The sequence below is a fragment of the Doryrhamphus excisus genome, chromosome 1 (assembly GCF_030265055.1).
Source record: "Doryrhamphus excisus isolate RoL2022-K1 chromosome 1, RoL_Dexc_1.0, whole genome shotgun sequence".
In the NCBI taxonomy this organism is placed as follows: Eukaryota; Metazoa; Chordata; class Actinopteri; order Syngnathiformes; family Syngnathidae; genus Doryrhamphus; species Doryrhamphus excisus.
The window spans coordinates 33,954,073-33,979,692 of NC_080466.1; the positions used below are offsets into that span (position 1 = coordinate 33,954,073).

The 25,620-nt window shown below is 38.4% G+C and overlaps 1 protein-coding gene and 1 long non-coding RNA gene across 6 annotated transcripts in view; one reads left to right on the plus strand and one right to left on the minus strand.

Annotated features, from left to right (window-relative positions):
• The window catches only part of pold3 (polymerase (DNA-directed), delta 3, accessory subunit), a 39,744-nt gene extending 18,116 nt beyond the window's left edge, over positions 1–21,628 (minus strand). Inside the window, exons 1-4 of one of the 5 annotated variants that reach the window (XM_058081465.1) lie at positions 21,342–21,628; positions 14,719–14,792; positions 11,736–11,800; positions 11,246–11,351 (exon numbers count right to left, since the gene is read on the minus strand). In XM_058081465.1, coding sequence (XP_057937448.1) covers positions 11,246–11,320 — 75 coding nt within the window. In that variant the 5' untranslated portion in view covers positions 11,321–11,351; positions 11,736–11,800; positions 14,719–14,792; positions 21,342–21,628. Of the gene's footprint in view, positions 1–11,245; positions 11,352–11,735; positions 11,801–14,718; positions 14,907–21,341 lie in introns of those variants that run through there. The other 4 variants (XM_058081474.1, XM_058081457.1, XM_058081492.1 and 1 more) reach the window with 4 other exon arrangements.
• LOC131135513 (uncharacterized) lies at positions 5,771–15,606 on the plus strand. Its single transcript, XR_009131612.1, has 3 exons — positions 5,771–5,821; positions 7,572–7,726; positions 14,834–15,606. It is a non-coding gene; the product is annotated as an uncharacterized LOC131135513 (long non-coding RNA).
• Positions 21,629–25,620: the final 3,992 nt, after the last annotated feature.

Genomic DNA, 25,620 nt, shown 5'->3' on the forward strand with positions numbered 1-25,620 from the left:
GTTTCAACACACAGTACAGGCTTGGTCTGATATACAGTAACCTCAGAAGAATTTTAATCAGATTTTTCATTCTTTTCATTTACTTTAGAGCAGGTGTCTCAAACACGCGGCCCGCGGGCCAAATGTGGCCCGCAGGACACTAGTTTGAGGCCCCCGCCTTGATATGAAAGTTTAATGTTAGTGCGGCCAGCGCAAGTTTGATATGGATGCTGTATGGTATCATGTACCCAGAAAAAATGATTACGTTTGATTAATGTTCATGTTAAAGGTTAAATAACTGTTAATAGTTATCCTCCCTATCCGTGTGGAAGTGGTAAGTTTGTGGCTATTTAAGTTGAAAGGAAATAACTTGAAGGCTACCGTTTAGGTCGCTAGCTCTCTAGTTTGCGAGTTAGCATGTGTCTCAAGACCCTGCAGTTGTGCAATATGTTGTAAATAAAAAGAGTATAAATGTGACTATAGTCGTGTTTTGTCATGTCTACAGGGCTCTAATAATGCTTTGTTCATTTTAATCTGAAAAAAATCATTTGTCTACCCACCAACTATATGTGGTTTCTTAAGTTTTTATTATTTGCCGTTTTATTATTATTATTATATTTATTTATTACTGATTGATTGATTTTCTTTATTCTTGATTTCTTTATTTATTTTTTAGAAAAATAAAAATTAAGATATATGAGAACAGTGGAATGTTTTATCAGAGCTTTTATTGTAGAAAATTGGAACCAAAGCACTGAAAAAGTTTGTATATTTTTCTGTTTTTAAATAAATGCGTTTTTTTTTTTTTGGAAAACCTGATGCGGCCCAGTCTCACCCAGACCCTAGCTCCAGTAGCCCCCAAGTAAATTGAGTTTGAGACCCCTGCCTTAGAGAGACAGGTAAACTGTTAAACACAAAAAGTCAACAACTATCAATAATAGCTGAAAAATGAAGAAGGACAGACAGATGTCGCCAGATGGGGTCACCAGACGCCGGTAAAAGGGTCAAGAATATGACCTGGATCAGACATTCTAGGTACCAGATGAAGCCATTACACTGTTTACAAAAAATCATAATGCCGACAAATTGTCCGCTGTTTTGGCCCCTCCAGATGCCCCTTAAATTTGACCCATTTTATTTCAATGACAAAATTGGGCCCGACTGCTAATCAAAGGTAGCATCTGGAAGTTGATTGCAATGGTTAGATCCATCTAACAGAGTTCAGCAAGACTGACGCTAGACAGATTGTCCACAGTTTAAGGGTCTCCAGACCCCCAAAAAGGGTCCAGAATATGACCAAAGGCAGACTGTAAATGTGAGAAAATATCAGTGTGACACAAAGTTTGTGATGGGCGTACATTTATTCATCTAATGTGCATATTATAACATCACCAGGGTCAGAATTGATCCACTTGTGATACTCTTCCTCGTCACTTACAGGCCTTATCTTGGTCAGCACTGCTGCCTCAACCGCTATGAGATAAAACTATCATTACATAGAGGGATACAAAGTATCTGTGTGTCTGTCATGCCTCCCATATTCATCCAGGTACGTATAAGCTATCAATTAGCAGTGCATTTTCACCCACTGCTATGATTGGCTATGCCGCGACCCCCATGTTGTTTTTATGTTCTGCTGTTTTCTCTCACCATTAGCGGTGTTTTGACAAACCACCATGTCCCCTCGTGGTGTTTAAGTTTAAGTGTTTTTTTTAAATTATTTTATTTTTGTCACCACTGTTACATTTGTTCACTTCCTGTCTTTCTAATATAATTTAAGTTTTTATGTATTCATAAATTTTGATTTTAATTTTAATTTTAATTTTAATTTTAATTTTAATTTTAATTTTAATTTTAATTTTAATTTTAATTTTAATTTTAATTTTAATTTTAATTTTAATTTTAATTTTAATTTTTATTTTTATTTTTATTTTTATTTTTATTTTTATTTTATTAATTGTCATGTACCAAAGTAGGAGGTGATATGACCATCCAATGACATAATGGGTACTTGTGTTGACATGGACTCCAAGAGTTAGACTCAGCCATTTGAATGTCACCTGTTCATTAGAAAAACATATACGATGTAATGGTAATGGTTTAATTTCATTTGAACATGCATCAGATTACAATTGAGTGCATCCCATAATCAGTTCACAGTTCCACATGTCCAAAAGGAGTAGGAAGAACCAAAGTAGGAGGTGATATGAGCATCCAATGACATAATGGGTACCATAGTAAGTGTCAATATAGTGATATATATAGCACATCATGACTGGTTCAAGACTCTTCATCCTTGTATTTAGCAAACATCAACTCCTTGTATTCTTTTCTTTGATGAATTTCCACGAGGAAGAAAGTTGAATGCCGCTGATCGTATTTTTGTGTCATGTTGTACCGTACTTACATTTCAGACGGCCATTCATGTCTAATTGCAGGAATGGAATGAACGCCTCGCAGCAACGGGGGCTTGCTTGTAGTGCTTCAGGCCATGCCTTGCTTGCACTTAAACACAGCGCTAGTCTTTTCCTGCTTCTCCATTCATGAAGGCTAACATGACCCTGAGCTTCAGAAATGAACACCTCACATTTTAATACATGCAAATTTATCATCCAACATCATTTCCTCTCACTAAATTAACTTACATTAGCGTGAAATGAGCTGATGTGTCTCAGCGTCGCGTTTGCCTGCACGTGGTCACTTGAGGAAGACGTCGTCTGCAGGCCAACGCTACCAGTCACGTTGCAGTGCAGAGTCTTAAATGCATAAACGTTAAGCGCCAGCATGTTATTATCTTGGCAGAAGATATGAAATCCAAGTGGAATTCAAACATGCTCCTACACAAAAACAGCCACTGAGCACATCTTCCATAAGACATTTTAGACAACAGGAAGCAGAGAACCTGATTGTTGCATGGACCCTTAGGGTGCAGTTGTCTCCAACGACAAAAAAGAGAAGGCATTATCATATCGTGCCAAGGCTCAGCACGCCGCACACCACCCCCTGAACACAATACATCAAGGGTGAGCGCTGATTGTGATTTCTTTTTAAACATCAAACAAGGTGACAGAACCCACAGGAACGTCCTTCCTTGCCTCATCCTCCTCCTTCTTTGGCCACATGTGCCACGACATGCTTGGTTGGCCTCGTCACTGTGTTGCCGTCTCACCTGATTACTTTGTGACAAGTTCCACTTCGTCTAACGTTTCATGTCGACAAGTTCCCGTGGAACGCAAATCACCCCAGTGGGAGTAGTTGTGGCACAGAACCAAACAACAGTTGCACGAGAGCATGTGTATCAGCGCCGGCCGGTGGATGTGACAACTCCAAGTTGTGGAAATGACCACTCCATCGCCTCCATCTCGTCCTGCTGTCACTGCGTTTTGAGCCAAAACGGGTCTTTTGTGAGTTTAGCAGAGAAAGAGAAAGACGACAGTACGTGGCTCAAGGAAGCTGCGGGCCTCATAGACTAAGTAAGTATTCTCTCCTAATTGGACCATCAATAAAACTGCTGCTGTCGTCGGAATCTAAATCTGATTAAAACAGCACTTTTTGTCTGCGGGCAAATCTGGGACAGCTATATAAAAACATGGAGGAACAAGCACACCGCCATGATGGCGATTCCAGACTCATAGTTGTCCTTTTGGTATAAAACCTCAAAATGCAAACAATTCCAAAAATAAAAAACAACATATTTAACCCTTAGATGCATGAAGTGGGTCATAAATGACCCGGTCAGGTTGTTTTCTTGAAATATCTTGGTAATGAAAATTTTTCATTATTTCATATTCCAGGTATTCCTCAAAAAACATGTTTTTGCTACCATACCATTCACATTTTTAACTTACCTTTTATACATTTTAAGAAATTTTTGTTTTTGTGTTACTACCCCAACCTTCCATAAGTGGGTCAAAAATGACCCGGTCAGGTTGTTTTCTTGAAATATCTTTGTAATTAAAAATTGTTATCATTTCATATTCCAGGTATTCCTCAAAAAATGTTTTTACTATCATATCACAATTTTAACTTACCTTTCATACATTTTAAGGAATTGTAGTTTTTGTGTTACTACCCCAACCTTCCATAAGTGGGTCATAAATGACCCGGTCAGGTTGTTTTCTTGAAATATCTTCGTAATGAAAATTTTTCATTATTTCATATCCCAGGTATTCCTCAAAAAACATATCTTTGATTTCATGCCATTCACATTTTTAACTTACTTTTATACATTTTAAGAAATTTTAGTTTTTGTGTTACTACCCCAACCTTCCATAAGTGGGTCAAAAATGACCCGGTCAGGTTGTTTTCTTGAAATATCTTCGTAATTAAAAATTGTTATCATTTCATATTCCAGGTATTCCTAAAAAAACATGTTTTTGATATCATGCCAGTCCAATTTTTAACTTACCTTTTATACATTTTTAAGAAATTGTAGTTTTTGTGTTACTACCCCAACCTTCCATAAGTGGGTCAAAAATGACCCGGTCAGGTTGTTTTCTTGAAACATCTTTGTAATGAAGATTTTTTATCATTTCATATTCCAGGTATTCCTCAAAACACATGTTTTTGATATCATGCCATTCACATTTTTAACTTACTTTTTATACATTTTAAGATTTTTTTGTTTTTGTGTTACTACCCCAACCTTCCATAAGTGGGTCAAAAATGACCCGCATGCATTTTCTATGGAATCCAATAGGAACCTTTGATTCTTATCAACTTTGGCTGTCAGGAATAAATTAACTGTAGACCACACGTGTCACCCCTCAGGAAGATTATTTTACACATCAAGTGCTAATACATGTAAGTATTATCTTCATATGATATTGTGTATGTGTTTTTCATGACTGTTAGTATTATCAAAAAATTAGCCTACTTTATAACTAGCTGACACTAGCTGGCTAACATTACTGTATGTATTGTTGGGCATACAAATATCTAACACTAGCACATTTTTTGTAAAATATAATATGCAGTATAGGTATTACACCTGTCTACGATTTTCTCCAATGGCTGGACACGACAAAAAAAAAAACATGCATGGCCCCAGGATAATGCAAATGTATCATGATATATTTCATAGTTTAAATAAACTGGAAAATTCATTCATTCATTCATTTTCTACCGCTTATCCTCACTAAGGTCGTGGGGGGTGCTGGAGCCTATCCCAGCTGTCTTCGAGCGAGAGGCGGGGTACACCCTGGACTGGTGGCCAGCCAAACACAGGGCACATATAGACAAACAACCATTCACACTCACATTCATACCTATGGACAATTTGGAGTGGCCAATTAACATAGCATGTTTTTGGAATGTGGGAGGAAACCGGAGTACCCGGAGAAAACCCACGCATGCAAGGGGAGAACATGCAAACTCCACACAGAGATGGCCGAGGGTGGAAATAAAGTGGAAAATAAAAAATAAAATGCTTTTCCACCAAGATCGCCATAAAGAAAAATTAAATGATAGAGGGGTCGTGTTCAGTGTTGGGCATGTAAGGTACATAAAAAGATTCTATAAGTTAACATGGTTAAAAAAAGTGTTTAAAATGCATAAATATGTTTGTGTCTAAATAATCCAAATCTCAATTGTTGGTACATACAAAGATTCTATAAGTTAACATGGTAAAAAAAACGGTTTAAAATGCATAAATATGTTTGTGTCTAAAATAATCCAAATCTCCATTGTTGGTGTTTGGGTGTAATACCGTAAAGTCCACTAGGGGGTGCTAGCAGCGATGGTGGTATAGAGTCGGTGAAAAAAAACGACAGAAGAAGAATAAATCCTGAGAGTGAATATACGGCAAGTCATCGTGGATTGTCTTCTTTATTCCATACCACAGGTTGGTATAAAGTATAAATCATTTATACTAACGGCTGTAAAGAGTGTAGAAAGACAGGCAAAGACGTGGACAAAGTTTTTTTGGGGGACATTTTTTTGGAGTCCACAGTCCGCGTTTTACCCACACCCGTTCTTGTTGGCGATCAACCAATCAGCGATGGTTTGACTAGGAAAACATCTATCATGGCGTCCCTGCCAACATGGTCTAATTGTTCAACAACTTGTGAAGGAAAACAGCAAAAAGTGATGAACCAGTGCCTCCTAAACAAGTATTTTATTAGCGGCAGCAAATCAAATGAGTGAATCACATTGCTGTGACAATTTGAAGTGGTCACAATGAAACACCACCGATTAGATCCAATACCAAGTGCTGATTTTGCACAAGCTACAAAATCTAGCACTTCCATTTCTCTGTGGATTTTTCTAACCTTTGCTTCACAAATTATTGTTTGACCATTGAGCATTTTTTTCTGGATTCAAAACACTTTACTAGTACACAAATGTGTCTATTCAATAATGTTTCATTGTGGTGCACAACTTCTAAAAGGCAAAGTGCCTAGAAGTCTCTTGACAATCCAGATTTCCATGCAACGTCATGATCTATGGAGGAAAACAACCACAAGAAATGATAATCATTTCATCTTTATTTGAGATTCTCATATGTTGCCACAAAAATGAGATGATATCATTATGGCAGTCTTTTCATTTTACATGGGGCAAGGGGGCAAGTAGTTCTCACCTTAAGGATTCCCCATGGGCAAGTCATTTTTCTTTTTAATGTAGAGCCCTGTTTGGATTGCTCTAAACACCCGCCCACCCAAGTTCTCTGATTGGCTGAAGACACATTTTACTAAACCTTAGCCAATCCTCATTGCTTATGTGGTTATCTCACCCCCTCCCTTGTCACTCTGCAACGCTGCGCTGCAGATTAGTTATGAAGTTGGTGATATATTTTTAGGCGGCTTCAGTAATGTGGTGTCGAAAACGGTAACGGCATTATCCTGACAGTAAGACTAATTAGTTAGATTATCCGTTACTGAAAAAAATAACGGCATTAGTAATGTCGTTTATTTAAACCCCGTTATTTCCATCTACGGTCATGCTGATATTCTTTGCTATGCTATAAACAGTATGCATTGCTTTTGGATACTTTTGGACATACTTGGTACGTTTTCCTTTTTCAAGTACCAGTTCAGGCACCGTTTAAGCACCAACACTGTTTAAAAAATAACAATTTGGGGTAATATGGATACAATATACAACCCTTATCAGAAGCCTGCAAACAGAACATTGGCTGGCTTCATTTCAGTAACATCTCAGCTGCCTCTGAACCTAATTGTAGTGTCACAACGATGTACATTTCTGCATACATTTGTCATGTTCTGCTGGAGCTGCTCTTTGTTGCAGTGCACTGCTGGTCCTGCCAGGGCGGAGCCACCGCCACGCAGTTGAGAGCAATTGCAATCAGGCCTCTTATAAGCCATGCTTGGACACGCACATGCTGCCAGATTGTGCTACCTTACAAGTGTCGCTTTGCGTTTGATATTTTCCACAAAAGTCTTGAATTGTCTTCACAAAGCTTTGTTTTTTTTGACAAAACCATGTGAAAAAGTACCAAAAAAATGTTTTTCTATTGTTCCATGAATCTGCGGACATGGCCTGAGTCTCCTGGAAAGCTGATCTTCAAGCAGAGAGTTGATTTTCAGAATGGGAGCGTGGATTGTGACTCACTGTGATCCTCTGGTCTGCAGGACACCATCATCAGCCTGTCACGTTTCGGCCCGATCCACTTTCCCAACAGTGACGGGTAATGTTTACATCTCTCCTGCTGGGAGACGCTGGCAGGGTCGCTGCCCTGCATGTGTGTTTCAGGGAGATTCGCTGCTGAGCTGTTTCCATTGAAACTGTGAGTATGGCCGGAGGGGACGCGACCTTCTCCTCCTCTTCTCCTCTTCTCCTCTTCTCCTCTTCTCCTCTTCTCCTCTTCTCCTGTTGTTGTTCTTTGAGGGTCCCAGCAGAAGGATCGCTCATTATTTCATCTTTCATTTCACTCTCTGTGTGGGCTTTAGACATGTTTCTATTTACATCTTCAGCCTCCAGGAGGATTTAAATCACCCACATTAGGATTTTTCTTTGAAGGCTTTAAAGGCTTCTCATCTGTTTCATGTGGCGTCAATTAGGAATTCATTAAAGCAAGCCAAATTTGGAAGCGTCCCGCACAGTGCTATTATAGATCAGGGGTGAGCAATCAAAGGTTAAACAATCGTGCAGGGGACCGAGCTATACAATGGAATATACCATTAAACAGCTGTATACTGTATGTAATAGTCCACATTTCATTATTGGTCTCGGGTTAGTTGTAAAAGGGTTTTTCTGGGCTCCAAACACGGTAATTTAAACCACTGGTTAACCCTTAACCACCGGTTAAATTCTTAACCCTTTTAGCTAACCCACTTCCAATTGCGCAAACCTCATTATCGGAATTTTTGGCATTTTAACACCAGAATCCAACATTCTAACGACATTTATAGGTCAGAAAAGTGGAAAAAGCATCATAGGTCCCTTTTAAATGATTTCCTATGAGAAAAATTACTTTGACACGTTTAAATACAAATACAAATTGTATTCTGCAAAGAAAGAAGCTATACTATACTTTATGAACGACACAATAAAATAAAAATGTTTTTGGTTAAAAATATTTTGCTCAGCACAAGCAATATTGGTGCCAAGAAGATAATACCGTATTTTCTGGACTATAAGTCGCTCCGGAGTATAAGTGGTACAAGGCTAAAATGCATAATTAGGTCAAAAAAATATATAAGTCGCACTGGAGTATAAGTCACATTTTTTGCGGGTAATTTATTTTGCAAACTAATTGACCAAAAATTTACCATTTTTCTGCCACACATTACCGGTCTGTGAAAAAAGACCCAAATCACACTGTGGTGCAAAAAAGGTTGGGGACCCCAGCTTTAACATCAACGTAACAGCCAGTTAAAGTCAACCCGATTACGGTGCCGTGAATGTTATGTTAGGAATCCACCGGGCCAGCGCCAGTTGGTGCCAAAGATTATGCGATCGGTACGTAGTGGCTCGCAAACTGGCACCGGCCCAGTGGACTCCTCGCATCATTGGCGCAACTTGGATCATGCCATTACATTCCAGTGGATTCCAATAGGCGGATTGTTTGCGACATTTGGTTCCACTTGGCGGACACTTTGCGCCGATTTCTTGACAAAGATTTTAAACATTTTGAAACTTTCTTGCCGCCAAACTCAATGTTTGTCGCTGTTATGGGCCACCACAAGCCAATTGGGAGGCACTTTCAGCCACTGCACGCCACCTTATTGGCGACTCTCAGCGCCACAGCAAATGGCACCAACTGGCCCAGTGGACTCCTTAGCATTAACGGTTGGTTAGGCCTACATAAGCAGTGGTTGAAAAATAACCACGTTTTGAAAATCCAGGCCATCGATGTTGCTTTGCATTACTGAATGCTAAAAATGTTAGCTAACAAACCAGCTGAAAAAAGTATAAATTAATTTCACAGGTTTGTCGTGAATAAAACAGCCAGAATAAACATGAATAAAGGATTAGCAATATGTACTATGAACTATAAAACAGTAAACATCGAGTGCCAGTTAGTGTGGCTGTGCAGATGTACATTTTAGCTTGACGGCTAGCGCTCTTAACTTCGACTAGGGTGGCACTAACGTTGGTATGACTAAGGCTAATTTCACTGCAGGGTACGAAACCCAATTCGGATGTTTTGGTAAAATCAGATTTTTTTATGTGGTTGTTCGGATTACCAAAAAAAAAAAAAGTGACTGTCCAAAAGCAAAGGCACAACGTTACACGCATTTCCGTGTATTTACATAAGTAAAGATTGGCAAGGTGTTTGTGGCGAACTTGGCAACAGAACAAGACAAGGTGCAGCAAAAGATACATGAAGTACAATCTGGCAACTGGAGGTCTGAGATCCAAGGGCCAGCTCCAACTTGTGGTGCCCAAGACGAGACTTAAGACCAGGGGAGACCGAGCCTTTTCTGTGGTTGGCCCCAAGCTATGGAACTCTCTCCCCTCCCAAGTAAAAAAGGCCTCCAACATGGAAAGCTTTAAGTCTCGTCTTAAAACCCACTTTTAACTCGGAGTGAGTCGTATGGTCCTGTGTCTTTTAGTTCTTTCTTTTTATTTTAATTGGTTTTATTTTTTTATACTTTTATTGCTTTGCTTCTTGTTTTTAATATTTTAATATCTATTTTACTATTTTATTTCTATTTATTTATTTTACTATTATTTTTATTATTATTTATTATTTTTTATTATTATTTATTATTTTTTTATTATTATTTTATTATCTATTATTATTTTTTAAATTATTTTTATTATGATTATTATTACTTATGATTATTTTATTTATTATTTTATTATTTTCTATTATTATTTTATTATTATTTATTTGATTTTTTTAGTTCTTTCTTTTTATTTTAATTGGTTTTATTTTTTATATTTTTATTGCTTTGCTTCTTGTTTTTAATATTTTAATATCAATTTTACTATTTTATTTCTATGTATTTATTTTACTATTATTTTTATTATTATTTTTTATTATTTTTATTATCTATTATTATTTTTTAAATTAATTTGTATTATGACTATTATTATTTATTATTATTTTATTTATTATTTTATTATATACTATTATTATTTTATTATTATTATTTATTTGTTCTTTTAGTTTTGGATTAAATTCAATTTGTACCTTTTATTTTTGTATTTTACTTTTTATTTTACTAGTCTGTGCAGCACTTTGGAAACTCTTGGAACTTTGGAAAACTGTTTATAAAATATGCTACATAAATAAAGTGGATTGGATTGGAACTGGAGAATTAGCCGCAGGTGTGCCGGGTGACTCCGCCTCAGCCGCACCTGCGTGCACTGCAACAAACAAACAGACGGCGGCAGCAGAGAGACAGATTCCAAAACATGACAATCACTTTACTGTTGAACTTTGTTGTCAAAAGTTTGCTCCTCTGACTCTCTTGTCACACGGGCTTCAACTGCCCCCCCCCCCCCCCACTCTCCCCCCACCCTGCTTTCTATCAAAGCCTCATCTTCCTGGAGCTGCTGTGACGTAATCCTTACGATTATTGTAGCAACCCATATATCACCAGACAGCGTCTCTCGCTTCAGAAACCATTTGAATTTCTAGTTGGAGATTTATGGTAATTTCAAAATAGCATCAACGTGAAAGGTTTCAAAAAAGATCTGGAAAAATGTCTGACGGTTTGGGTTAAAAAGCTTAACGGCTGTATATAGCCTAAGCATCGTCGTTTGCTCACACCTGCTTTAAATAATTGATTGGATTGAGGTGGGCGATATCCTCCTAAATGCCTCCCACATGGAAGCCACGCAGGTTTCATACCGCAAATGTTTGAGGACGACGCGGTGGATGAGCAGACCCTGCGTGGCGGCGGATGACTCGGGAATTATATGCCATCAATGTCGACACCACTCCAGGCGGAGTCGTCCTGTTGAAGAAAAGGGACAATTACGCTCACAACAAATACTGCCAGAAAGCAGAAATGAAAATTTAAACTCAGCCAGGTGTCCCGCCAAATGAGAACGAGGCGCCAGCTCGGTGAAATTAGATGAGAGGAAAATGTGCGAGTGAATAAATGATCAAGCTGTTGTGACTTGGACTTGACGGGAATGCAGATAGGAGTTCGGGAATGAGCTCAAAGCATCTTTCTGCAAACTTTACCGCTTTGATATCTTTTCAAAATGTAACGTTGCGTTCTCTGATAGCAGACTTTTTTTCTCTCCAAGCTACAGTCGACTCTCACACAGTCGAGAAGTATTCTGACCTAATTGCACACTAATGATCTTTGTAATGAGGAAACATGCTTGTTCACCTTCAACACTTTTTGTTCCATGTTTGTCCTTCAGCCAGAGGCCATGAACGCAACACTTTCATGCCCTAAAATAAGCACAGACAAGAAAATAATTCTAATGTGATTCTGAATGAGTTTAAACAAGCATGAAAGCACAATTCTGGACAACTCCCTAAAGTCCCTCCCTGACCCCCTTTGTAGATAGATAGATAGATAGACTTTCTTTATTGTCATTGCACAATAACAGTGAAATTGCCAACAAAATGTTGTTGCCTGGCTCCCTATAATAATAAATAATACATAATAATGTGGAGAATAAATAGATGACATCAAACATGAACAATGTACAGCAAACAGTAATTTGTACAAATAATTTAAATAATTTTGAATAAATAATAATAATTTAAAGTTTTGGTTGTGCGTGTGGGCAGGTAGAGGGGCTTATTTGGCATTGAGCAGTCTGATGGCCAGGGGGAAGTAGCTGATTGATAGATAGATAGATAGATAGATAGATAGATAGATAGATAGATAGATAGATAGATAGATAGATAGATAGATAGATAGATAGATAGATAGATAGATAGATAGATAGATAGATAGATAGATAGATAGATAGATAGATAGATAGATAGATAGATAGATAGATAGATAGATAGATAGATAGATAGATAGATAGATAGATAGATAGATAGATAGATAGATAGATAGATAGATAGATAGATAGATAGATAGATAGATAGATAGATAGATAGATAGATAGATAGATAGATAGATAGATAGATAGATAGATAGATAGATAGATAGATAGATAGATAGATAGATAGATAGATAGATAGATAGATAGATAGATAGATAGATAGATAGATAGATAGATAGATAGATAGATAGATAGATAGATAGATAGATAGATAGATAGATAGATAGATAGATAGATAGATAGATAGATAGATAGATAGATAGATAGATAGATAGATAGATAGATAGATAGATAGATAGATAGATAGATAGATAGATAGATAGATAGATAGATAGATAGATAGATAGATAGATAGATAGATAGATAGATAGATAGATAGATAGATAGATAGATAGATAGATAGATAGATAGATAGATAGATAGATCTGCCACTGCCGTATCCAGTTGTGCAATACCAATGTTGTTTACTTCTTTACTTGCTAATTTTAATGTTTACAGCTACCCTTTTATTTCAACATGGAGTATTAGTGCAAAATAATTTTTAAAAAAATTGAGATTTCGAGAAATGACATAAATGTACGAGAATAAAGTTGTAAATTTATGAAAAAATGTCGTAAATATTACATGTCAGAGGGAAAATACAGCACAGCTCTTCAGGAAGACAGCAAAACAGAGCAGTTGACCACAAACTGATTAGCTCGTCTAGCCCTTCTCACTTCCACCTTGATTACCCCACCCCCTTAACATGCCCAACGCCAAATTTACTTGTAGCCTTTTATTGTGGCCAGCCTGACGTATACCTGTGAATATATACTGTATGAATATATATACTGTATTTTCTGGACTATAAGTCGCACAAGGCCAAAAATGCATAATTAGGTAGAAAAAAACATACATAAGTCGCACTGGAGTATAAGTCGCATTTTTTGCGGGTAATTTATTTTACGAACTACTTGACCCAAATCGACATTACGTCCTCTTGGAAGGCAAGTTGTAACAATAAAAGAATAGAGAACAGGCTGAATAGGTGTAAGATATGCTAACACAATGGTTATTCAGCTACACCAAAAATAAACATGAACACAAAAGGTGTCCAGTGTTTATGGAACATAAACACTTTTTTCATTTATAAGACGCTCTGGAGTATAAGTCGCAGGAACAGCCAACCTATGAAAAAAAGTGGGACTTATAGTCCGGAGCAAATACGTATGTATATTGTCTTTTCCCTTCAGGGGTCGCCACTGCAAACCAATCTCCTCCATCCAACCCTGTCTTCTGCATCTGTCTCTCTCACACCAACTACCCTCATGTCCTCCTTCACTACATCCATAAACCTCCTCTTTGGTCTTGCTCTACGCCTCCTACCTGGCAGCATCCTTCTACCAATATATTCACTATCTCTCCTCTGGACACGTTCCAACCATCTCAGTCTGGCCTCTCTGACTTTATTTCCAAGGTCTCTAACATGTAATGTCCCTCTCATGGATTCGTTCCATGATCCTATCCATCCTGAGCAGTCCTGCTCAACAGTATTCCACTGCTAACAATGTTAAATTGATTGCATTGATATGTTTCCAACTTTGTGGAGAATGCCCTGATCTCAAAACAAGCTCCATCACGGAATACTTGGAAGATTTTGGTGTGTAGCAGCGAAAACAAGACCAACATCAATGACTTCTGACTCCACAAAGGGACTAACATTCCCAAAGGCTAACTCTTAAATCTGGTGAAACCATTTCCCCAGAATAGTAGAAGCTCTTCAGTACGGAGCTAAATACGTCTCTGTGAGTCAACGTGACATGTTGTGCCAGCCATCAAGGGCGTAACGTCCCCACCCTCGTTCATCATTTGTGGGATCTCATCTGTTCCCCTTTAATGCGTCCATAGCTATCAGCTCATTAATTAAAGCGCTGCCACTGCATGCACTCCCACAAGGTGCGTCAAGAGCGGAAGGCGGCGTTACGCTGCAGTCGCAGCTCGACTTTCTGACTTGTGTACGTTCACAAACAAAAGCCTATTTTTGTTGAAAAAGAAAGTACCCTACCACTGTGCGTTGTACCACAATGGCTGGGTACCAAAAGGTGGTGCAGGTACAAAACAGTTACGTAGGTGTTTGTGTGTACCTGTGGCTGCACTTCCATTCAGATCCTCACCAAAATGTAACAATAGGCTATTTTTCTAATAGGAAATAATGTAAATGTGATTAATCTGTTCCAGACTCCCCAAAATATTAATAGATAATTCATTTTGTAGAGAATAATCACTTTTATTATGTAAAATTCAAAATGATGAATGGATGGAACTTACTGTTGATGCAGGCTTGCAAGATGAAATTTAGGGCCTATCGTTTCATCCGCACGGGAATGGTGTGGACTATTTTCCTGAAACTGAATATTTGAAATATTTATATTATATTTTACAGACTGGGAAAATCTGAAAATGCCGTCTTCTAGCAAATCTGCTACCCTTCAAAAACAAGTATTTCACCGACCGACTCGTCGCCCTCACATGACCAGAAGTGAACTTTGATGACAACCCAACATGTTTGATGACTCGTAAAGGTATTTGCTCAATTTTGCTAGCTAAAGATAAAAGCAAACACATAGTCTCACAAATACAGACAAAAGATACTTATACACGCACCCACATAAAAAAAATTTGACTAACATGACAACTGACAGTTAAAGTGGAAACATTGAGTACGCATATGACAGCTTGCAACAAAGGAAAAGCAGAACGTTCCAGATGCCTTGATGCCCCCGCAAACAAAGGAAAAAGATGCCTTGATGCCCCAGCGAACAAACGATCCATGAAAGCGGTTCAAGCAAGGGCAATGGCGAAAGCGGATTGGTCCAGGACTCCAGCCTCTTACACAATCTTGAGTGTATAAAAGACCGGGCAGGGAAAGGAAGGGTGCTTTTTGCAGCTGCGCTGTAATAAGACCCGCTTACTCATAGGCATACAGGGACTGCAGATAAGCCCGGACGTCTGTATTAGGAATTGTTGTCAGGAATAAACAATGTGGTTCTCATTTTTATGATTTGGTTCTTTAAGATTCCCTTATCCTCTATTCGAAACCCACTTAAGGGAGGATTTCTACACTCGCTGCAGTGAAAATTCGCCCATTATTTTCTCGTCCTATACTCCCAAAACGAAGCACATCATTCCATGAGGGTTTCCCGTGTGGACTATTTTCCTGAAACGGAATATTTGAAATATTTATATTGTATTTTACAGACTGGGAAAATCTGAAAATGCCGTCTCTTCTAGCAAATCTGCTACCCTTCAAAAACACGTATGTCACAGACCGACCCGTCGCCCTCACATGACCAGAAGTGAACTTTGATGACAACCCAACATGTTTGATGACTCGTGAAGGTATTTCCTCAATTTTGCTAGCTAAAGATAAGAGCAAACACATAGTCTCACAAATACAGACAAAAGATACTTATACACGCACCCACACAAAATTCTTTTGACTAACGTGACAACTGACAGTTAAGGTGGAAACATTGAGTAACGCATGTGACAGCTTGCAACAAAGGAAAAGCAGAATGTTCCAGACGCCTTGATGGCCCAGCAAACAAACCATGAAAGCGGTTCAAGCAAGGGCAATGGCGAAAGCGGATTGGCCCAGGACTCTTACACAATCTTGAGTGTATAAAAGGCCGGGCAGGGAAAGGAAGGGTGCTTTTTGCAGCTGCGCTGTATTAAGACCCGCTTACTTGTAGGCATACAGGGACTGCAGATAAGCCCGTGCGTCTGTATTAGGTATTGTTGTCAGGAATAAACAATCGGGTTCTCATTTTTATGATTTGGTTCGTTAAGATTCCCATATCCTCTATTCAAAACCCACTTAAGAGTCCTCGGGGGGACGATTTCTACACTCGCCGCAGTGAAAATTCGCCCATTATTTTCTCGTCTTATACTCCCAAAACGAAGCACGTCATTCCATGAGCCTTGAAAACCCGAAGACATCCTTTCTATGGTTTGGTGTGTCACATGGTTCCATCCACATACTATCTGTCCACAGAGCAACATGTAGGTGTGCTTTGTGTCACTCAGCTATCCATTCCCGTGTGGATGTGACTTTTTTTCAAAGCGTATGAAAAGAGTTAGCATGCAGAAATATGGGTCCAAGCTAGATAACATATATACAGTAAACCTCGGATATATCGGACTCGGATATATCGGAAATTCGCTCACAACGGACAGATAAAAAAGAACCGATTTTTCTGTAATGCATTTCCAATAAAAATTCATTGCATATATCAGATTTTTTATAACGGATTTCACCTATTTCGGACAAAATCTCCAGTCCCGTTCCAATGCATTTCCATTAAATTTCCCTCGCATATATCGGATGGCCGCATCGTGGCGCTCCGATTCGCCGAATCGTGACAGGCCGCTATACGACGTCATTTGCAGCGTTTGCAGCGTTGCCTGCGCGTCCAGGTACATGGGAAACATAGTCAAGGAAGTGCCTTTTTATAACTGATAAAATCCGATTTACGCATATACCGGCTATAAATCCGATATATACGTAAAATGGACATTTTCCGGTATAACGGATTTCGCTTATATCGGACGAAACCAGTGGGAACAATTGAATCCGATATATCCGAGGTTTACTGTATATATATAATGAACAGTATATAACTAATACTCCTTCACAACATTATTCCTTAAAGGATGAGACGTAATTAACATTTGTATCAGAGGTGAAACGTGTGAAAATAACCCCAGCTTTGTGAAGGCTTTACTTCTTTTAAACGCTCGCTGTAGGAAAATGTTGGACCACACTTGGTTGTTGTTGTGGTTCAGTATCCATCAGTCTGACAGTCCGCCTTTGTTGGAACAGTCTTCCATCTTTGTTGTTCATTCAGGGAGAATAAATGGCGTCTCGTGGGAGGTGATTGCAAGCACAGTGTGGGTCACATATCGGCCTCTTGGACGCAATGGCTGTTGGCGCTTCATCGCATGAAGCTGATAAACGTGGGAGAATAGATGAGGAAAAAAAGCATCTCCCAGTGGAGCTGCATTTTTCCAGATGAACACTCACCTCCTGTGTATTATGCTGTGGCTGATATAAATGTGCTGAGACATGAGAATGCTTATTTATATTCACTCACCACTAATCTTTGAACCCGTTACAACACTTTAATGTGTTCAGATGCGTCCTGTACAGCTTTGTGCTCCACTTGGACACATAACGTCCAAGTGCCTGCATGAAGATGACAGGTCCTCAAAGTCAGCACCAGCGCCTGTAGTGAATGGCACTTTGATTGCATCATATACACTCTTCTACGATCCGAGTTTGTGTGTTTATATATATATATATATATATATATATATATATATATATATATATATATATATATATATATATATATACAGTAAACCTCGGATATATCGGATTCAATTGTTCCCACTGGTTTTGTCCGATATAAGCGAAATCCGTTATATGCGTATACCGGAAAATGTCTGTTTTACGCATATATCGGATTTATATCTGGTATATGCGTAAATCGGATTTTATCTGTTATAAAAAGGCACTTCCTTGACTATGTTTCCAATGTACCTGGACGCGCAGGCAACGCTGCAAACGCTGCAAATGACGTCGTATAGCGGCCTGTCACGATTCGGCGAATCGGAGCGCCACGATGCGGCCATCCGATATATGCGAGGGAAATTTAATGGAAATGCATTGGAACGGGACTGGAGATTTTGTCCGAAATAGGCGAAATCCATTATAAAAAATCCGATATATGCAATGAATTTTTATTGGAAATGCATTACAGAAAAATCGGTTCTTTTTTATCTGTCCGTTGTGAGCGAATTTCTGATATATCCGAGTCCGATATATCCGAGGTTTACTGTATATATATATATATATATATATATATATATATTAGGGTGCATCAAAAAACACAATTATTGAATTTTGATATGGCTGGGTACTAAAAGTGTTCCAATATATGTAGAAACAACACATACAAAATATTTTTCCAATCCATGATTATTTATGGGTGCCACCATACATCTGTTTTTGTGGAATAAAGTGAACAGTTCAATGGTCGCCATGGAGATCTGAGGTCAGCAAAGACTGTTTTTGTTGGTATTTATACTCCTATTATATATTACTCGCAAATTTGCGGTTTTGTCTTTGTAATTTGAATGATTTGTAGTCATATTTATAGGTATTTAGTGCCCACAAGCACGTCTTTGTGTGTGCATTAGCATACTAGAAAAGGGTCAAGGCTGCGGAGAGACTTTGATTTCATTAAAAAAGAGCCAGCCGGTAAGCTACGATGACCTCCATGTTGTACTGTATAAACACTTTCCCAGGAGGAAAAGCATTCAAGAAAACATTAGCTGCATCGCTAAACACCCCGTATGGAACACAAACAACGATGCTGAATAAAGCGGAAGAGGATTTAAATAAGATCAGGGATGTTCCTCACATGGAAGTAAAGGATCATCATGAAGGAATCATTGTGAGTTGGTGGGAATGCCGACGGCGTGCATAATTGCTTCAGGTTGGCTGTGATAACAGTTTTTGTTTTCATTCACTCAAACACACACACGTTCACTCACATACCCCCCCCCCCCCCCACACACACACACTGTGTCCAATGGGAAAAGATTGCAGCCCTGTTCTTCACACAGCATCTTCTTCACAGAGCGCTATTGATTTTGAATGATATGGAGCGCTGAGGTAAGCAGCGGTGCCACGCGCTCACCAGTGCACGGCACCGAGTGCTGAATGAAGATCTAATTCCAACATTTCAAAAATAGCAAAAACACAGCGTGAGATGTCTTTTATCTCCCCAGTGTGCTGCGGCATTAATGAAGTAACAGTCGCACAGAAGGACTGGAAGGCAGTTGGTTGGATAACAAATCCAAGAAGAAAGAATAATCCAACAAATGGTTGCTCCTGAAAAAGAGCTTCAGAGGACGAATTATGTAATGTTTTTTTTTATGGAAATATACTCAAGATTTTCACCAATGATAGGTTCGCCCATTTTTTGTACACTTTCACTTATACAATATTATATCTAGGTGGTCTAGACTGCAAAATAATCCTACACGGGGCCAAAAAAGTTGCACGTGTCAGCAGTTTAATAAAAAGGTCCAAGTACCTTTTTATTCATCTCCAAGTACGTTATATGCTAGGACTATGTTAAAAAGCCATAGCATTTCAGTATGTGGAATCATGATGTGCTATATATATCACTATATAATGACAGTTACTATGGTATCCATTATGTCATTGGATGCTCATATCACCTCCTACTTCGGTTCCTGACAAAAAATAAAAAAAATAAAATGAAAAATTTAAATTAATAAAGTAAAAAAAAAACCTTAAACTGTATTATGGAAAGCAGGAAGTGAACAAATGTAAGTTTTTTATAAAGTTAAACATTTCTTTTTTACAAAAAATCTAATTTGAACTACATAATTTTTTTAAATAAAAATTTATTTAAAAAAAAACTTAAATTATATTAGGAAAGCAGGAAGTGAACAAATGTAACAGTTAGTGATTGTAAAAGTACCAGATGGAGGGGTAGGATTTAATAAGCTTTGCTTCTTCCTACTCCTTTTGGACATGTGGAACTGTGAACTGATTATGGGATGCACTCAATTGTAATCTGATGCATGTTCTGATGCAAATGAAATTAAACCATTACCATTACCAAGTCTTCAATAAAGGTAAAAGTTATGTTAAATTATTGATTTACCTATTTCATTCATCGTTCCTGATGATTTTGCAGATTTCTGCATGTAAAACTAGAATTGCAGTGGAACCTCGGTTTGTATCATGAATCCACTTCAGGTCGCACTCAAACTGAAAACAAAATCCAGTGTATCTTTGGCACCCAAAAAACATTAACACACACTTTTTTTGATTTACAATTCCACTGCAGAAAACAATTATGGAACACATATAAATGACGAGTCCCTCTCTTGTCATTCTGTTTATTATCATGGTTCACATCTTCATTGCTACTATTACCACTAATGTGTTTGACTGTTTCGTTTCAATAATATCACTGTGGCTATTTAATACTTTGTTCTCTCCATTGTGACCCATTATAACCATCATTGACATTTGTTGATGTAGTCATGTTTGTTTCTGTTGTTGTTATTGTCATTGCAATTGTTGTTGTTGTTTATGTCTCACTTTGTATTATCCCCGCACTCCCCCTTCTGTTTTATTTTTTCTTCTTTTCTATCCCCTCCTGCTCTGATCCAGCTGTTCCAAATTTGCATAACAAAAACCATCAAATAAAGCCAAATAATACTCCATAGCTTAGAGTAAATGTGTTTAGCATGTAAGGGCATTTGGATCAATAATACTATTTACCCCAATGGCTGGACAGGACAAACACCACCTGCATGTTTTGCTGTGAGTTAATTCTTCAATTCAATAGGGTATCTCTCGTCTTTGTAAAAATGCTGGTACTTGCAACCTTCTTAGGCTCCATTGATAGATTCATAACAAAAAATAAGGCACCACTGTATAGGGTAGGGGTGGGCAAAACCGTTCATTTCAGTGAACCGGATCATTCCGGTTCATTCAGTAAAAAGATCCGTTCATTTCGTTTGTTTGTTTGTTTGTTTTTGTTTGTTTGTAATTTATTTTGAGCAAACATCGCAAACATACGACAGAATATATACAAAATAGCACAATCAAGTGCATTCATTCGTTCAATTCGTTCATTTTGGTCGTTAGCCTGTGAGTCCCCCCTGTGCATAGATCCGGTCAGCCCTGTCGAGCCAGTCCGTTCACTCATGTTCACATTCGTTCCGACTCAACAGTGCAACAGCACATGATTTTTTGTGAACGCAAAGTTTTGTAGAAATGGGTTATGGTTTTGGTGAAATTCCTCACACTAACAATCAAAACAAAAAAAGATGAGACGTACCTTCCCTGGTGGAGGTAGCAAAGCTGCGGCCCCTCATTGAGCCGAACTCAGCAGTCCACTCATGAGATGTTTTTCCTGTTGTGATGTCTTTTTTTGTGTCCCGCCTGCTGATGTTGCGTTGTGTTTGTAATAGAACCGGAATGTTCCGGACTGCTGCTGAGATTGAGGTCAGCGCTCTCACGCGGTTTGCTTTGTTGCCGTCGTCTGAAACACATCAGCCGAGGAAGCGGCAAACACCTTGTGGTATCTGAGCATCCACTCCCTTCATCCTCCTCTTCCTCGCTGATGGATGTCTACAGGCCGCCTCAGATGGCGAAGGCGAGGCGGGTGTCAGCTGTGACAGGAAGTAACCCCGCAGAGGAAAGCATCCTACGCTGACGGGAGCAAAGGGACATCAGGCGAAGCTGATGAGCGACGGACGCAGACAGACAGATATACACGCAGACAGCTGTGGCATTTTTATACTCGTTTATACTCTGTTTTATACTCTAAAACAGGGGTCTCAAACACACGGCCCGCGGGCCAAATGTAATCCGCAGGACACAAGTTTGAGGCCCCCGCCTTGATATGAAAGTTTAATGTTAGTGCGGCAAGTTTGATATGGATGCTGTATGGTATCATGTACCCAGAAAAAATGATTACGTTTGATTAATGTTCATGTTAAAGATTAAATAACTGTTAATAGTTATCCTCCCTATCCGTGTGGAAGTGGGAAGTTTTTGGCTATTTAAGTTTAAAGGAAATAACTTGAAGGCTACCGTTTAGGTCGCTAGCTCTCTAGTTTGCGAGTTAGCATGTGTCTCAAGACCCTGCAGTTGCGCAATATGTTGTAAATAAAAAGAGTATAAATGTGACTATAGTCGTGTTTTGTCATGTCTACAGGGCTCTAATAATGCTTTGTTCATTTTAATGTGAAAAAAATAATTTGTCTACCCACCAACTATATGTGGTTTCTTAAGTTTTTATTATTTGCCGTTTTATTATTATTATTTATTTATTTATTACTGATTGATTGATTTTCTTTATTCTTGATTTGTTTATTAATTTTTCATTTTATTTCGTGTAGCAAAATAAAAAGTAAGATATTTGAGAACAGTGGAATGTTTTATCAGAGCTTTTATTGTAGAAAATTGGAACCAAAGCGAAGTTTTTAATAAATGCGTTTTTTTGTTTTTTTTTTGGAATACCTGATGGGGCCCAGTGTCACCCAGACCCGAGCTCCAGTGGCCCCCAAGTAAATTGAGTTTGAGACCCCTGCTCTAAAATCTCAAAGCTAAAAGAAATATGTGCTATTTATCATAAAACATACGTGTGTAACGATGCAGTCACTACATCAGTTACTTTTCTTGCACCTTTTTGGTCTTTTTTCCCCATTTTGGCTGTTGTATTTTTTTCGAAATTGTATTTTTAGAATGACACGGGCACTGTGTTTAATATGTACTGCAATATACCAAACAACACCATCTTTTGGATCTGATGGGGCATAGCACTCCCTGCCCCTAATGCAAAGTTATCACTGACAACTTTGACATAGACATAGACTTTTTTTTATTGTCATTGCATGTTAAAGGTTAAATAACTGTTAATAGTTGTCCTCCCTATCCGTGTGGAAGTGGTACGTTTCTGGCTATTTAAGTTTAAAGGAAATAACTTGAAGGCTACCGTTTAGGTCGCTAGCTCTCTAGTTTGCGAGTTAGCATGTGTCTCAAGACCCTGCAGTTGCGCAATATGTTTATTTCTGCAAAAGGAGTATCTAGTAAATTTTGATGTCATTTTCAGTTGGGGTGCCCAAGTTTAGGCCTGCCAGTTTTAGTTTAAATAATTATTACACACTTTCTGTAAATCCTATAAAGTTCATTTCATTTGTTATCTATCCCCGTGTTGGTCTGGTATATGATATATTTAACTGGAATGGATGATCCCAACAACCAGTCAATTATAAAGTCAAATCTTAAAAATGATCAGGGGTGGCCAAACTTTTTCATAGCATTGTAGCTTATGGCAGCGCTAACTGCACAAAGAGTAGGAAATGATACTTTGACTGAAGAGAATGAAGCAGGATATTAGATTTATTGTCAGAACGTATACTAGTGGTCATTGTCCTTTCTAGAAGGCCTGAGTCTTGAACCCATTACATAACATTGATGCCTTTATGACGTCCGATATTGCCTGCACAAACCATCAGCATGGAACTCACTCCTCTTTCATATGGATAGTGGACATTTCATTAGGTCTACAGTCTAATAAGATCCAATACAAAAGATGATTATGTTCACTTATGATTGACAGGGTCATAGAGATATGAATGTTTTTGTCATTTTATGATGATATATGGACAATTATATGATTAGTAGAAGGCTGCACGGCGGTCGAGTGGCTAGACATCACAGCTAGGAGACCCGAGTTGAATCCCACCCTTGGCCATCTCCGTGTGGAGTTTGAATGTTCCCCTTGTGCATGCATGGGTTTTCTCCGGGTACTCCGGTTTCCTCCCACATTCCAAAAACATGCTAGGTTAATTGGCCACTCCAAATTGTCCATAGGTATGAATGTGAGTGTGAATGGTTGTTTGTCTATATGTGCCCTGTGATTGGCTGGCCACCAGTCCAGGGTGTACCCCGCCTCTTGCCCAAAGACAGCTGGGATAGGCTCCAGCACCCCCGCGACCCTCGTGAGGAAAAAGCGGTAGAAAATGAATGAATGATTAGTAGAAGGCTGCACGGCGGTCGAGTGGCTAGCGCGCAGACCTCACAGCTAGGAGACCAGGGTTCAATTCCACCCTAGGCCATCTCTGTGTGGAGTTTGCATGTTCTCCCCGTGCATGCGTGGGTTTTCTCCGGGTACTCCGGTTTCCTTGTGACAAAGAGACAAAGAGAAGATTCTTCTTCTGTCACATAAACCAAATGAGCCAGTTGCTTGTAGTTGGCTGACACATCCTGTGAATCTTTGGAAGAAGTAAAACATCTCTAAGGTTCTTATGTGGACACCAAAAGGAATATGCACACTGAGGGATGAGCCTTTTGGAAAAGGACAAACCGTCTTAGCGGCAGCGTCTGATCGCAGATAAAACAGTAAAAGCATCGCCGGCTTATCTCGGACCAGACGGGTCCACTTTGGAGGCTGCGGATGTGTCAGCCCAGATAAACCCCACGCATCTTCATTGAGCCTTGGGGATATTTGTAGTCCGGCTGAGTGGGTGTGGAGCTCACCCCAGTGATGGGATATCTAATCCCCGCCCCCTCCCAAAATCAGACGGTAAAGAAGCTAAAAAGCTGTTAGTCACAAATGTTTGTCTTTTGTGTATAACTCAACAACACATGACAATATTTGCTTAATGGTTATGGTTCATTTCAAATGTGCTTAACAAAGTTCCATTCAGGCTGCACGGTGATCGAGTAGTTAGCGTGCAGGCCATGCAGCTAGGAAATCTGGGTTCGATTCCACCCTCGGCCATCTCTGTGTGGAGTTTGCATGCTTTGCATTTCCCCGTGCATGTTTCCTCCCATATTCCAAAAACATGCTAGGTTTATTGGCGACTCCAAATTGTCCATAGGTATGAATGTGAGTGTGAACGGTTGTTTGTCTATATGTGCCCTGTGATTGGCTGGCCACCAGTCCAGGGTGTACCCCGCCTCTTGCCTGAAGACAGCTGGGATAAATAAATATATATATATATATATATATATATATATATATATATATATATATATATATATATATATATATATATATATATATATATATATATATATATATATATATATATGCCCTGTGATTGGCTGGCCACCAGTCCAGGGTGTACCCCGCCTCTTGCCTGAAGACAGCTGGGATAAATAACTATATATATATATATATATATATATATATATATATATATATATATATATATATATATATATATATATATATATATATATATATATATATATATATATATATATATATATATATATATATATATATATATATATATATATATATATATAAATATTCATGTTAGTTGAGTAAATGAGAAGTTGAGTAGTGGCCATTGGCCATTTTCTTTTTGTAAAGGTAGCTCTCACAAGAAAAATACCTCTTGTTATCACCTTGTCACCTTGTCACATTATTAAAACATTAACATTATTACATTATTAACATTATTAAAACAAACAAACAAACAAACAAAAACCTTAAACTGTATTATGGAAAGCAGGAAGTGAACAAATGTAACTTTTTTATAAAGTTAAAAATTTCTTTTTTACAAAAATCTAATTTGAACTACATAATTTTTTTAAAT